General features: G+C 37.3%; 1 protein-coding gene across 6 annotated transcripts in view; it reads left to right on the top strand.

Moving 5' to 3' along the window:
• ANAPC10 (anaphase promoting complex subunit 10) overlaps nucleotides 1-5708 on the top strand; it is a 35305-nt gene extending 29597 nt beyond the window's left edge. For 4 of the 6 annotated variants that reach the window (XM_070948531.1, XM_070948527.1, XM_070948528.1 and 1 more), the window contains 2 exons: nucleotides 5096-5322; nucleotides 5424-5708. In XM_070948531.1, coding sequence (XP_070804632.1) covers nucleotides 5096-5322; nucleotides 5424-5469 — 273 coding nt within the window. In that variant the 3' untranslated portion in view covers nucleotides 5470-5708. Of the gene's footprint in view, nucleotides 1-5095; nucleotides 5392-5423 lie in introns of those variants that run through there. The other 2 variants (XM_070948532.1, XM_070948530.1) reach the window with 1 other exon arrangement.
• Nucleotides 5709-13347: the final 7639 nt, after the last annotated feature.

The following is a 13347-nucleotide window of genomic DNA, read 5'->3' as shown; positions in this document are numbered from 1 at the left end:
TGGTTCTCCCGAAGTGATGCGAACTGGCTAAATCCCACCACTGCATACAACCTCAGCTTTTTACTTTTACATAGTAATATTAGTAGCCATTTCTACAACAAAAACCCAGCAAAACCCAAAATCAAAGTTCTATATTTTTCTACCTCAAGCCCAAAGTCCACAAGTGGTTTCCAAGTAGATACAAAATTAGTTGTATTCTTTTCTTTAATTAAAGCAGTCAATTTGGTCATCTCTGCTAACTTCATCAGCTTTTGCAGCTAGTCATCCATTGCGGGAAATACAATATCTTTCTATTTTTGTTCATACAGCATTCTTGCAGCTATCATATAAAATTAAAGTTCCAATTTTTTTTCAAGGTCTTTGTCCATTAGGCCTTAAAAATAAATTTCTGGTTTTACCTTTATGTACATTTTAAGAATCTTCTGTATGAAAACATGAATCCTTCTCCAGTATTTCTTTGCTTTGTTTATCAAGCTCTTTTTCATATTCAAATAAGCCACAGGCTATGGCATATTTTAATCTGGCATCTCTCTTTAATGTAGGGGTGGGGGCGGAATTGTATGAAAAAATTAGCCCTAAGCTCAAATTATAGTGACCCCATCTTGTCTTCCACTTTAGGACAGAGTGCAGTCCATTAGTTTCATTCCAATAATTAAAGAAGCTGCAAGTTATCAAATATGATTGTTTAGAAAATTCTTTTGTTTGTTCAGAACACTTTGTCTACAGATCTTGGCTGAAAGAGCATAAAACCAATAGACCGGATATGTTGTCATTCTTAAAACAATCCAATATGACAATCATTTAGAGGGATGTATCATCTGCAAAATAAATATATTAAATCATTGTATGAGGTATTTTCTAAAATTTAGCCAATTGTTATTTGTGTATATTTCCACTTTTTGTGTGAATGTTAATCTTGTTCTAAATTTTTGTGTTCAGTAATACTTGGTTATATTTTACTTTCCAAAATCCATCTAATATGGACTACTTAATAATATACTACCATCGAAGAAAAAACTAGTAATAACAGTGAAACCCCTAAATGTACCTTGATAAGACATATAGTCCCAGATTAAATTGATTTATATTACATGTATCTATTTATTTATTTCCATGTATATTTGAACAAAAATGTGATTTTAAAATGTCTATTTTAGGACTTTATTAAATTTACTATTTATTATGATTACTTAATTAACTATTGATTTGTTATCTTATAAAGTCTATTAGTGAAATCAGATATGGAAGGTAGACCAAAAGAATTGTATGTATCTCTCAGTGTTGTTATCAATAAAGTATAATGGCTAAAATCCAAAAGAGTGCTACTACATATAAAGTCTGTCAACTTTCCAACTAGCGGACCCAAAAGAAGTGAACACTCTCAGGCGTTTTGAATTCCCAAAAGTAAAACTTTATTGGATACATCATTTTGCCACTGAAGAATCAAAACCAGCTCTGGTTTCCCCGCACAAAGTCTTGCTTAGTTAAACAATAGCTTCCCTTTCTACCCACCCCTGGGTGTTCACATTGTCCAATTATGAGATGTCCTTTTGTTATGGGAACAATCCACCTCCTCAAATACCTGCAGTGGTGGCCTTGATAGCTTCCAGGCTCTCACGCTCTGTGCACAACATCTCAACATTCCATTCCACCCTTCCCTCCACGCAATTAATTGGCAAGTTGAATAGTGCTAAGGTTCAAAAGAAGCAAAGCAGTTCAATCTTGACACAGTCTCTCTATGATATCAAGTTCTCAAGAGCTTAGCTGATAGTCAATTCATTTAACTCCTCTTTGGTTCAATTAACAGTGCTAGAATTTGTTACTGCATCTGTATATATTAGTTACCACTTTGGTGAGAGTGTGATTTTCTTACGTTTAGAAATTATTCTGTGGAAATTGGATTTTTAATACCCTTAATACTTTTCACATTTTAATTTATATCACAGTATGATACATGGTATTCTTTTCCTACATGGGAAAAGTATTATACAACCATTGTCCGCTATGTCTATACATAGCAAAATACATAATCATGGGTCTATACTCGATTCCATTTATTTATTTAAAAAATAAATATTCAGCTGCCTAACTTGTAAAACACAACTCTAGCCAACTCACAACGTTTTATCCTATTTCCATGTCTGAAAGAAGCCCTATATAAAGCAGAATTTCCCATTCTCTAAAACAGTTATTAAACTGCCATCCTAGCCCTATATCATGCTGGGGAGTGGTAGAAGTTATAGTTTACCAGTTTATGGGGAACCACAGATTCCCCCATCTCCTTTAAAACTTTATCGGGATGTGTTGACCAATGTCCTTCCATACCACTGTTAATTTTAATGTTCTTTCTTGTATTAAATGTTTTCTTTTAAATTGTTGTTAAAGTTATAGTCACATTAAGTATTTATTTGCGCTGGGTGTATTTTGTGGGCTATTCAGGAATGTCTGTTTTAGCTTCTTGAGCGAGTAGAAAGCTTTTCTGATCTAATGTTCTGAACTAGCCATATCTAGACCATTTACAGGAGGTGACTGAGGGCCACACAGTCACCTACTTAGGTGGTCGTTACATGTCTAGGCCAATGAGCTTGCCTTTTTACAGTGAGTCCTTTGACTGAGCGAACTTCTGTGTTTCTCATAAAGTTTCTCCTGTGGTGTTCTTCCTTTTGACTCATTTGGAATTTCTGAAGTTTCTCTTGGATATGCTTCACTTTCTTGCTGGAATTGGTACATCATTTGCTATTAACTTGTTCTCTTCCTTCCTAAGCAAAGAAATGGCAGGCACTCAAAATTTGCATCTTTATGTGTTGACAGTTCCAGCTTTGAAATTACACAGCAGCATATTTAAACTGGGTTTTTGTAGTTAATATTATGATATGTGGGAGACCTTGATCAGAAGTTGCAGAATTCAGGATAATGATCCATTTCCAACAAACTATGTATATACCAACAAGGTATATACATATACAAGCATGTACCATCAAGCATACAGCCAATACAGGAGAAAAAGGTTGATTTTTGCCATTATAAGTGATATCAGTCAGGCAGTGATAATATTACTATTAGAAAAGACTCTTCACTATATTGCAGAGTAACATACCCATTAAAATCATAATTTTAAGAAATCTGGTAAGATAGCTGAATTCTGAATAGCATTCTGCAGCATAAATTCTGCTATAAAGGGCAGTGTTGCAAAGAAGAAGTGAAAGAGGAGTTATTTATTTCACAACACAACAAACAACAACACAACACAACACAACACAACACAACATAACATAACATAACATAACATAACATAACATTTAAATAGCCAGCTATCTTTCAGCTAACTCTCTGGTGACTTCCAATCAAAAAGTAGATTGACGAGGATGTAGCAACCGCTAAGAAAAGGAGGTGCGGAAGCAGGGAACACAAATATGACTTGAATGTTTGATGAAGTAAAGACAAAAGGTGATTTAGGGAGCAATGGCTGAAAAATACTTTATTTTACTATTGAGAAATTGAGTCTGAAATCTATAATAGATTGCCAGAAATGTTTGAAATAAATGGACTGAAATCATTTCGGAATACAAAAGCTAGCCTGAATGTAAAACTTATATCAAGGAACAACTGTTCAAATAAATAGATAGGTGGGCAGCATTTTCTGATTGGGTGCCACTGATTGTAATGAAGAATTCCAATTACATTAACAGTGATTCTAATGATCCATCAAAAATATCACTGGGTGGTCAGGAGACTCTGCTGAGGGAGACATAATAGTACAGGGTGGGGAGTGCTGGATGAGAAGTACCTCACTCAAAATTGGCTGGACCTCTGTCTAATCCATTCCACTAAAAATCCATCAATTAACCAATTATAGATATCATTCAAGAAGTGCAGGTAGCTGTGGAGATTGCAAGGCAATGGGAAACTTACCTTCCATTCATTTAATTATAAATTAATAGAACAAGATACATACCATTTTGTAACTATTCTATTGATTTTAATAAAATATCATTATGGTATGATATCTAGTTTTTAAAAGTTGGCTTAAATTAAAAAGAGTGCTTCATTTTATTTATTTATTTATTTGTTCGTTTTAATTTGTATACCGCCCTTCTCCAACAGGACTCAGGGTGGTGAATAGCCAAAATAAAACAGAACATACAAAATTTAAAAACAGTTTAAAAATAATTAAATATTTTTGGCCACAATTTAAAACAACCCAATTAAAATCAATTCAATTTAACCAAAACAGTGGGATCAAGACAGCGTCATATATTCTGTATCCAGCTTTTAGATATACATAGTAGTGAATTACATGACACCTCCTTTTAAGTAAATTTGAATGTAAATTACCTTTAATATTAGTTTTTTTAAAAAAAAATCAATCTTTTTTTTACTGATTTTAATTAATATCTTATTTTTAGATTCAAAAATTAACTTTTCTGTCTCCAGCTAACATCTGAGTTTTAACACTTTGGCTATCCATGTGGACATATTACTGGACATATTCGCATGCGACAATAAGCTACAATTTTCAGTATTTTGGTTAAATTATGAAAAAAACAACATGCTAACAGGCACTACTAACAAACCATAATATCTGTGATTTATTTGTTGCAGTGTGTAGATCAGAAGAAACAATAGTCAGAAGGCATAATTCTTGATTTCTGATGCTTAGAAAAATTAGAGATCCTACATGTAATTTTAAATTATGGATGGAGTTATATGGGTTTCTTGCAAAATCTATTTACAAGCCATCAAATAGTGTGTAGTTTACTAGGAGCATTTTCATGGGAAGAATGTTGGTTTATCGCTACATGTGAATGCTCCTGGTGTCACAAAAATAACATGTCATTAAAATGCAACAACTTGAGTTATGCAACATGAAGGATTGGGGAGGTTCACCTTTGTGATTTGTATATTCATTAGCCATGTGGAGGAGAGCACAGGAGCATATTTATCAAGGGAGGTGATTGTAGCATACTAAAAAATAACTTATCTGTAACTGCCAAATTTCTGAAGTATTAGATATTAATTTTATTGCTCATGCTAATAAATAATTTGAACATAGTTCTTTCTATCTCCTATAACACACCTTTCTTTTCCTTTCTAGCAACTTGAATTAGTGGAGCCAAGTGGTTGGATTCATGTTCCCTTAACTGACACTCATAAGAAACCTATTCGCACATTTATGATTCAGATTGCAGTTTTAGCCAATCATCAGAATGGAAGAGATACACATATGCGACAAATTAAGGTTTATACACCAGTTGAAGAAAGTTCTATTGGTAAATTTCCTAGATGTACAACAATTGATTTCATGATGTATCGCTCAATCAGGTAAAAAATATTTTTGTACTGTAATTACCCCAATTTTAATTTAATTTCAGAATAAAGATTTAAAATCCACTTGTTTATACTGTATTGTTGTGTTGTTACAGATTACTGAGTTCTAGTCCTGTTGTCCAGAGATATTTCCTTACCTAAACAGAGAAACAGAATGACCATAGGTGGGCAAAAAAGCTGTGGGAGAGGAAGCAAATTCTGACTTCCTGCTGGCTTCTCCATTGAGTTTTCTTGTGGGAAGCTGGCAGGAAGCACTGGAAACCTACCTTCCTTCCTCCCTCCTTCCCTCCCTCCCTCTCCTTCTGCTCCTCCCTTGATCCCTGCTATCATCCTTTCCAAGATATTTCCTTACAAGTTCCTCCATGCCTTTCAACAATGACAGAGCTTCTAAAGGTATTGCCTTCACTGGAAAAGTAGGGATACATTCAGATATGTAACTGCCTTGAAAATAGCTAGCGTTGAACTATATAGCACATTCAAACATCAGCACAGGTAATATTTTATGACATTTTGTATTATATCATAAACTGCTTTGTGATCCTTTTTATGTCATGTTTTATAAAATTTGCCAAATATCAAATTCATGAGAATCATGGATCCCAGATTTTGGATGCTTTCTATAAGTTAACCCATTGAGGTACCTTGCTTCAAAATGTTTTGCCCTATGGCCATGATGGCAAACCTATGGCATATGTGCCACAGGTGGCATGTGTAGCCATATCGGGCATGCGAGCTCAGCTCTGCCAGCTGATTTTCAGGCCTTCTGGGCCCATCATAAGTAGGGAAACAGGCTGTTTCATGCCTCCGGAGGACCTTGGAGAGTGGTGGGGAAGGCCAGTTTTTCTCTCTCCCCAGCCTCCAGAGCCTTTCTAGGAGTCTAGGAAGGGCAAAAACGGTCTTCCCCACCGCTGGAGGCCCTCCGGAGGCTGGAAATGGCCCATTTGCCAACTTCCACTGGGACCGGACTCCTAGAAAGGCTCTGGAGGCTGGGGACAGCAAAAAATGGGCCTTCTGGTCCCACCAGAAGTTGGCAAATGGGACGTTTCCAGCCTCCGGAGGGGGGAAGACCATTTTCGCCTTCTCCAAACTCCTAGAAAGGCTCTGGAGGCTGGGGAGAGCAAAAAACGGGCCTACCGTGCCATCGTGTGCCAGGTCTGGGGAAGGGGGTGTTGCACGCACATGCACGAGGGCAGGGCGCATAGAATTATGGGTGTGGGCGCACGTGCGTGCAACATCCCCCCCCCCGGTCCTGGCACGCAACGGCAAAAAGGTTAGCCATCACTGCCCTATGGTGTACTGTTGAAGGTTAATGAATCGATTTTAGTGGTATATAGCTAGATTAGAGCCTTGGTGGTGCAGCGGACTAAAGTGCTGTTAAGTAGGACTTAGCTTCCAGCTGCCTGCAATTACTGCGAATTGAAATCTCACCAGGCTCAAGGTTGACTCAGCCTTCCATCCTTCTCAGGTAGGTAAAATGAGGACCCGGATTGTGGGGGCAATAAGCTGACTTTGTATAAAAAAGAACACTGCTTGGGGGGGGGGGCGAAAGCCCTACTAAGCAGGTATATACAAAAGTATGAAGGCTATTGCTTAACGTATTGTAAGCCGCCCGGAGTCTCCGGAGAAGGGCGGCATATAAATCGAACCAATAAACAATAAATAAATAAATAAATAAATAAATAAACAAACAAACAAACAAACAAACAAACAAACAAACAAACAAACAAACAAACATGCCTCAAACCAGAAGTGGTACAGAAAGTTTCCTAATGCAGAAATCATTGGAGGGAAATATAAAGATTGCTATGTAAATCTGCTCCTCCTGTTTGTCATGTCATCATCTAAAGCCTTTGAAACTGTCAGAAACTATAGCACAGACTATTTTCAGCTGAAGTAACCTAGATGCTTTATAAATGTTCATTTGACACAGACATTTCTGTCTTTCAGTGCTGAGCTTAAATCATTTTAATAGTCTTTGACTTTAGCAAGTAATAACATGGTTTTGTTATTATTACATTGTTTGCCTGCTTTGCAGGTGGTGGTTCTCCTATATTGATATTTGTATGCTTATTTGATTTTAATTTATGTAGATTTCTGCTTGACTATTATTTTTGGATTGCAATTTATTTCAAGTCTTTGTAGTGGAAAGTTTACAGAGAGAAATACTTATACTAGCATGGTATATAGAATACCATAGATTCTTTGAATGGAATTGGGTCCTATGCCTAATTACACATTGTAATTGCAGATAACTTGACTTTTGTGGAAAATTCACGTATTTTCATATGTTATAAATGAAATAAAGAGAACTATGCAATAAAAAAACCACCTCAGAATAGAGTGGCATTCTACTGAACCAAATCTCATCAGTTTAAATGGAATTAATTCTTCCAAGAACTTGGAATTTAAGATTCCAGGAAATAATCAGTTATATTCTTAATTGTTAATTGTCCAATTATATATTTCTAGAAATGTGTTACCTTTGTTTTTGTTTTTTTAAAAGATGATCTAATTACAGTATATCACAGAAGTGAGTACACCCCCTCACATTTTGTAAATATTTAAGTATATCTTTTCATGTGACAACACTGAAGAAATGACACTTGGCTACAATATAAAGTAGTGAGTATACAGCTTGTATAACAGAGAAAATAAGCTGTCTCCTCAAAATAACGCAACACACAGCCATTAATGTAATTAATACTATAATTAATAAATAATTAATACTGTCTTTGGTGTAAGCCGCCCAGAGTCCTCGGAGAGTGGGCGGCATAGAAATATGACTAATAAATAAATAAATAATAAATGTCTAAACTGCTGGCAACAAAAGTGAATACACCCCTAAGTGTTAATGTCCAAATAGGGCCCAAAGTGTCAATATTTTGTGTGGCCACCATTATTTTCCAGCACTGCCTTAACCCTCTTGGGCATAGAGTTCACCAGAGCTTCACAGGTTGGTCACTGGAAGTTCAACGTGGCACCTCATGACAATGAACTCTCTGAGGATCTGAAAAAATGAATTTTTGCTCTACATAAAGATAGCCTAGGCTATAAGAAGATTGCCAAGACCCTGAAACTGAGCTGCAGCACGGTGGCCAAGACAATACAGTGGTTTAACAGGACAGGTTCCACTCAGAACAGGCCTCGCCATGGTTGACCAAAGAAGTTGAGTGCCCATGCTCAGTGTAATATCCAGAGGTTGGCTTTGGGAAATAGACACATGAGTGCTGCCAGCATTGCTGCAGAGGTTGAAGGGGTGGGGAGTCAGTCTGTCAGTGCTCAGACCATACGCCGCACACTGCATCAAATTGGTCTGCAGGGCTTTCATCCCAGAAGGAAGAGTCTTCTAAAGATGATGCACAAGAAAGCCTACAAATGGTTTGCTGCAGACAAGCAGACTAAGGACATGGATTTCTGGAACCATGTCCTATGGTCCAATGAGACCAAGATAAACGTATTTGGTTCATATTGTGTCAAGCATGTGTGGCAGCAACCAGGTGAGGAGTACAAAGGCAAGTGTGTCTTGCCTACAGTCAAGCATGGTGATGGGGATGTCATGGCTTGGAGCTGCATGAGTGCTGCCTGCACTTGGGAGCTACAGTTCATTGAGGGAACCATGAATGTCAACATGTACTGTGACATACTAAAGCAGAGCATGATCCCCTCCCTTCAGACACTGGGCCGCTGGGCAGTATTCCAACATGATAATGACCGCAAACATACCTCCAAAGCTACCACTGCCTTGCTAAAGAAGCTGAGGGTAAAGGTGATGGACTGGCCAAGCATGTCTCCAGACCTAAACCCTATTGAGCATCTATGGGGCATCCTGAAACAGAAGGTGGAGGTGGGCAAGTCTCTAACATCCGCCAGCTCTGTGATGTCATGGAGGAGTGGAAGAGGATTCCAGTGGCAACCTGTGAACCTCTGGTGAACTCTATACCCAAGAGGGTTAAGGCAGTGCTGGAATAATGGTGGCCACACAAAATATTGACATTTTGGGCCCCATTTGGACATTATCACTTAGGAGTGTTCTCACTTTTGTTGCCATCAGTTTAAACATTAATGGCTGCGTGTTGCGTTATTTTGAGGGGACAGCACATTTACACTGTTATACAAGCTGTATATTCACTACTTTACATTGTAACCAAGTGTCATTTCTTCAGTGTTGCCACATGAAAAGTCATACTTAAATATTTACAAAATGTGAGGGGTGTACTCACTTCTGTGATATACTGTATGTCCACAAGACATAAACCTTGTCAACTGTCCTAGTAGGAACCCCTTTGTCCTTATTTTCACTTCTCTGGTCACAGCAGAATAAACACTTGGAATTGATTTCACCCCCTGCTTGGTGGAATATGAGAAAAGCAGACAGCAGGTTCCGTGCAACTGATATTTCTTTGGCCAGTCTTCCCACTTTGGGGGATTGATGGAGCAAAGCAACTGATGTTGCCAGGATTTTGTAAACATAAGAAAGCAAATTTTTTTAAAAATATTTCCTTTTGGTGAAGTCTCAGAACTAAGTTCTATATTTTTTATGTATCTCCCCTTTCCCTCTGCCCAATTCCCTGCATTGCCAAAATGTAGTCTAACAATCTTTTTACTGTAGCCATACATGAAAGCAAATATATTTCTATATTATGACGAATTTATGTCCACTATAAGCTTTCATTGGTTGGTATAATTGGCATTTGCCTACTGACAATGTGCCAAAAGATTTGACTTAAAGGAAAACTTACACATCTCTCAGAATTGGCATTAAGCACTGTCTATATATTCTTGGACATTGGTACTGCCACTTGTTAAGAGCACTGGATATAACACAAATCGGTACAAGTACCAAATATGACCACGTGACTATGTGGTCTATGTGACTATGTGAACTCAGATGTAAGAACAGAGATGTGACTAAAGAGCGGCCCTAAAGGAAACACCTAAGAGATTAAATAAGTTTCTGATAGCTGGAAAACTATGGATCCAGACTGATGAAATAATCAAAATTATGTTACCTCTTAATAATAGGATATTTATGTCAGAATCCGATTGTTGGACATCAGTTATTTCTAGTGGTTTCATCAATGGGGCTCTTCTGTTTGAATTAGAGGATGATTTTATATTATGCAAGGATTTCATAACCGTCTTCCTGAAACAGTTATGATGCTGTAAAGAAATATAATACTTTTGTTGTGCTAAGGGGGGCATTTGCCCAGGTTCTCCTGGTGCGCTAGTTGCACCCCTACTTGGACCGTGATGCCCTATGCACAGTCACTCATGCACTTGTCACTTCCCGTATTGACTACTGCAATTCTCTCTACATGGGGCTGCCCTTGAAGTTCACTCGGAGGCTTCAGCTGGTGCAGAATGCGGCCGCGTGGGTAGTGATGGGAGTGTCTCAACACTCCCATGTTACACCTCTTCTGCGTGACTTGCATTGGTTGCCGGTTGCCCTCCGGGTGAGATTCAAGGTGCTGGTGATTACCTATAAAGCCTTACATGGCTTAGGCCCAGGATATTTGGCGGACCATCTGCAGCCAGCAACAGCTTCCCATCGCCCTGTGCATTCCCACAGGGAGGGCCTACTCAGGGTGCCGTCGGCCAGACAGTTCGGCTGTCTACCCCCAGGGAGAGAGCTTTCTCTGTTGGCGGACCCACCCTTTGGAATCAACTCCCTCTGGAGCTCCGGGTGGTCCCCGATCTTCGCTCTTTCCGCCGTGGCCTGAAAACGTGGCTATTTCACCTGGCTGCCCTGGACTGATGGGGTTTTAATAGAATTTTAACTGGGTTTTATTGAATTTTTGTTAATTTTAACTTGGATTTTTTTTTTAAATGGTTTGTTTGCTTTGTTTTAATTGTTGTGAGCCGCCCCGAGTCCATTGGAGATAGGGCGGCATACAAGTTCCATTAATAAATAATAATAAAGTGGAAAATTACATGTGTAATTTCTTTTATCCACCACCTAGTATTCGAAGAGTACTAATAACAATAATGAAAATCCAAATTTTGGAAAAGTTAAGTTGAATTTTTCTAAAAAATAGATGCATCTGAACGATGATAGACACCTACATGGTCATTAAAATGTTTTATCTTTTTCTGATAGCAGGAATTTACTATTAATCCTTGAATTGGCATTGAATGATACCCATATGATAAACACTACTACCCATTTTAAAATAAAATATTTGCAAGTTAAACTGGACATAGTTTATACAAAGTTAAGTATACTTAAAATCTTTCGATGTTGCCAGGAAAGATTTAAAAAACATGAATAAGTCCTTTAAATAAGTGGGGGTTAAATGTGTCAGTCTTCAATTAAATCAACTTAGTTCATGCTCCACAGAAAATGCGGCAAAGGCAATTTCTTTGCATTACTTTTGGATGCTGAGGTAGATGCTCTCTTGGTGGTTTTGCACCACATCTTGAATTCCTCTTCCAGCCAGATGGCACAGCTCAATTACACTTTATCACTATTTCCTATCCGCCATAATTTATTTCTGCCCCCAAACAACTGCTATTCAAGGTTTTAATTTCCCCCTTTTTCCACGGTGTCAAGCAGTAACAATGAAGAGGGTGGATTGTATACTAGCTGCTTGTTTTAGTGGCCCAGTTCTTGTTGGGCCAAGGAGTAGAAGATAGGATAGAAATACTGCCTATGCTAGGAGACAAAAACCCTGCCCCATCTTTTAAATAATCTTTTAAATAATTTTTAACATCTCTTGCCTCTTTTAAAATTTAAATTTTATACATTGTTTTTATGCTCTGTATGACGCCCAGAATCCCTCTGCAAGAAAGATGGAAAGTTCCTAAATATGATAAATAAAATAAACTCTTCTGAAATTATGAATTTGTCAGAAGAAAGCTAAGAAATTTGAGAAAGTCCCGGAGAAAAGAATCTACAGGCTACTGTAGGATGACCTGAAAGAGCAAACTAGGTTGACATGACTGAATTTAACTGAAGTCCATAAAGTGTCACTGATAAACACCATTGATTGATGAGCAATGGACTAAACCTTGATTAAACACAGTGGTATTACAGTAAAACTTCAATTTAATGGATTATTTGGAGGTAAGGTATCACCAATAAATCTGAATTTATGTCAATCTGTGTAATTTGTACCAATTTAGGTCATTTCTATAACTATATAATTTATGCAAATGGGATCATTTATTCTAAAAATTTAACAGACTAAGCTTTGATTTTATGATGATAAGTCTGTTAAAGAGGAGTTAAGTTTGAATGGAGCGTTTGACTGCTATATCCAAAGTCTATTAAACTGAGGTCTGTTCAACAGCGTATTGTACCTTAGAATATCCATACATCGTATTATGCCCTAAACTGCTTAATTCTGTTGCTTCTTAATGGGTCAGTCTCAATATTAGTATCAGTAGGGAGGAAAAGCAGATGCACATGCATGAATATTTTAAATGTTTTTTTTTCTGACTGCTGGAAAATGTCTTGAACCCCACTTTTTCAAAAAGTACTTTGGATAGCAAGGAAGCACACAATTGTTACTCTTCTTGCAGATGTTCATTAGTATTGTGATTTTCTGATAAGGTGACCCACACTATATATTACTAGGATGTGAGTGTGCTAGGCATCTCCGCCAGTATCAAGAGATCTACCTTTAAAATATTTTACTGTTTAAAAAACTACAAAGTGAAAAAAATAAAACATTTGTTATGAATGAATGAATGAATGAATGAGTGAGTGAATGAATGGAGTGATAGAATTGGGTTGATCATTCTTTCCTTTGAGATTCCCTTTCCAGATAAGAATCAATTCAAACACAGAGAGGTTTCACTGAACCATTCTTTGATACCTGATACATTAGTGGTTTCCCGGAGCACTGGACTTCTTTTCAGCTAAGGTCAAGCAAATTAAAGTCGTTTATATGTAGACTAATTGCAGGTTTTTGAATATAATTTACATATTTGTTTCTTTCTAAGATTCTAGTTCACTGTAGGATAGGAATCTCAATTTTTTAATACAATTTCCATATTTATTTTACTTAAGGGAACCTC

The sequence above is a fragment of the Pituophis catenifer genome, unplaced genomic scaffold (assembly GCF_029215685.1).
Source record: "Pituophis catenifer annectens isolate HBS135680 unplaced genomic scaffold, rPitCat1.0.hap2 SCAF_8, whole genome shotgun sequence".
In the NCBI taxonomy this organism is placed as follows: Eukaryota; Metazoa; Chordata; class Lepidosauria; order Squamata; family Colubridae; genus Pituophis; species Pituophis catenifer.
Note: the sequence above shows the minus strand (reverse complement) of the source record. Positions and strands in the feature narration are given on the sequence as shown.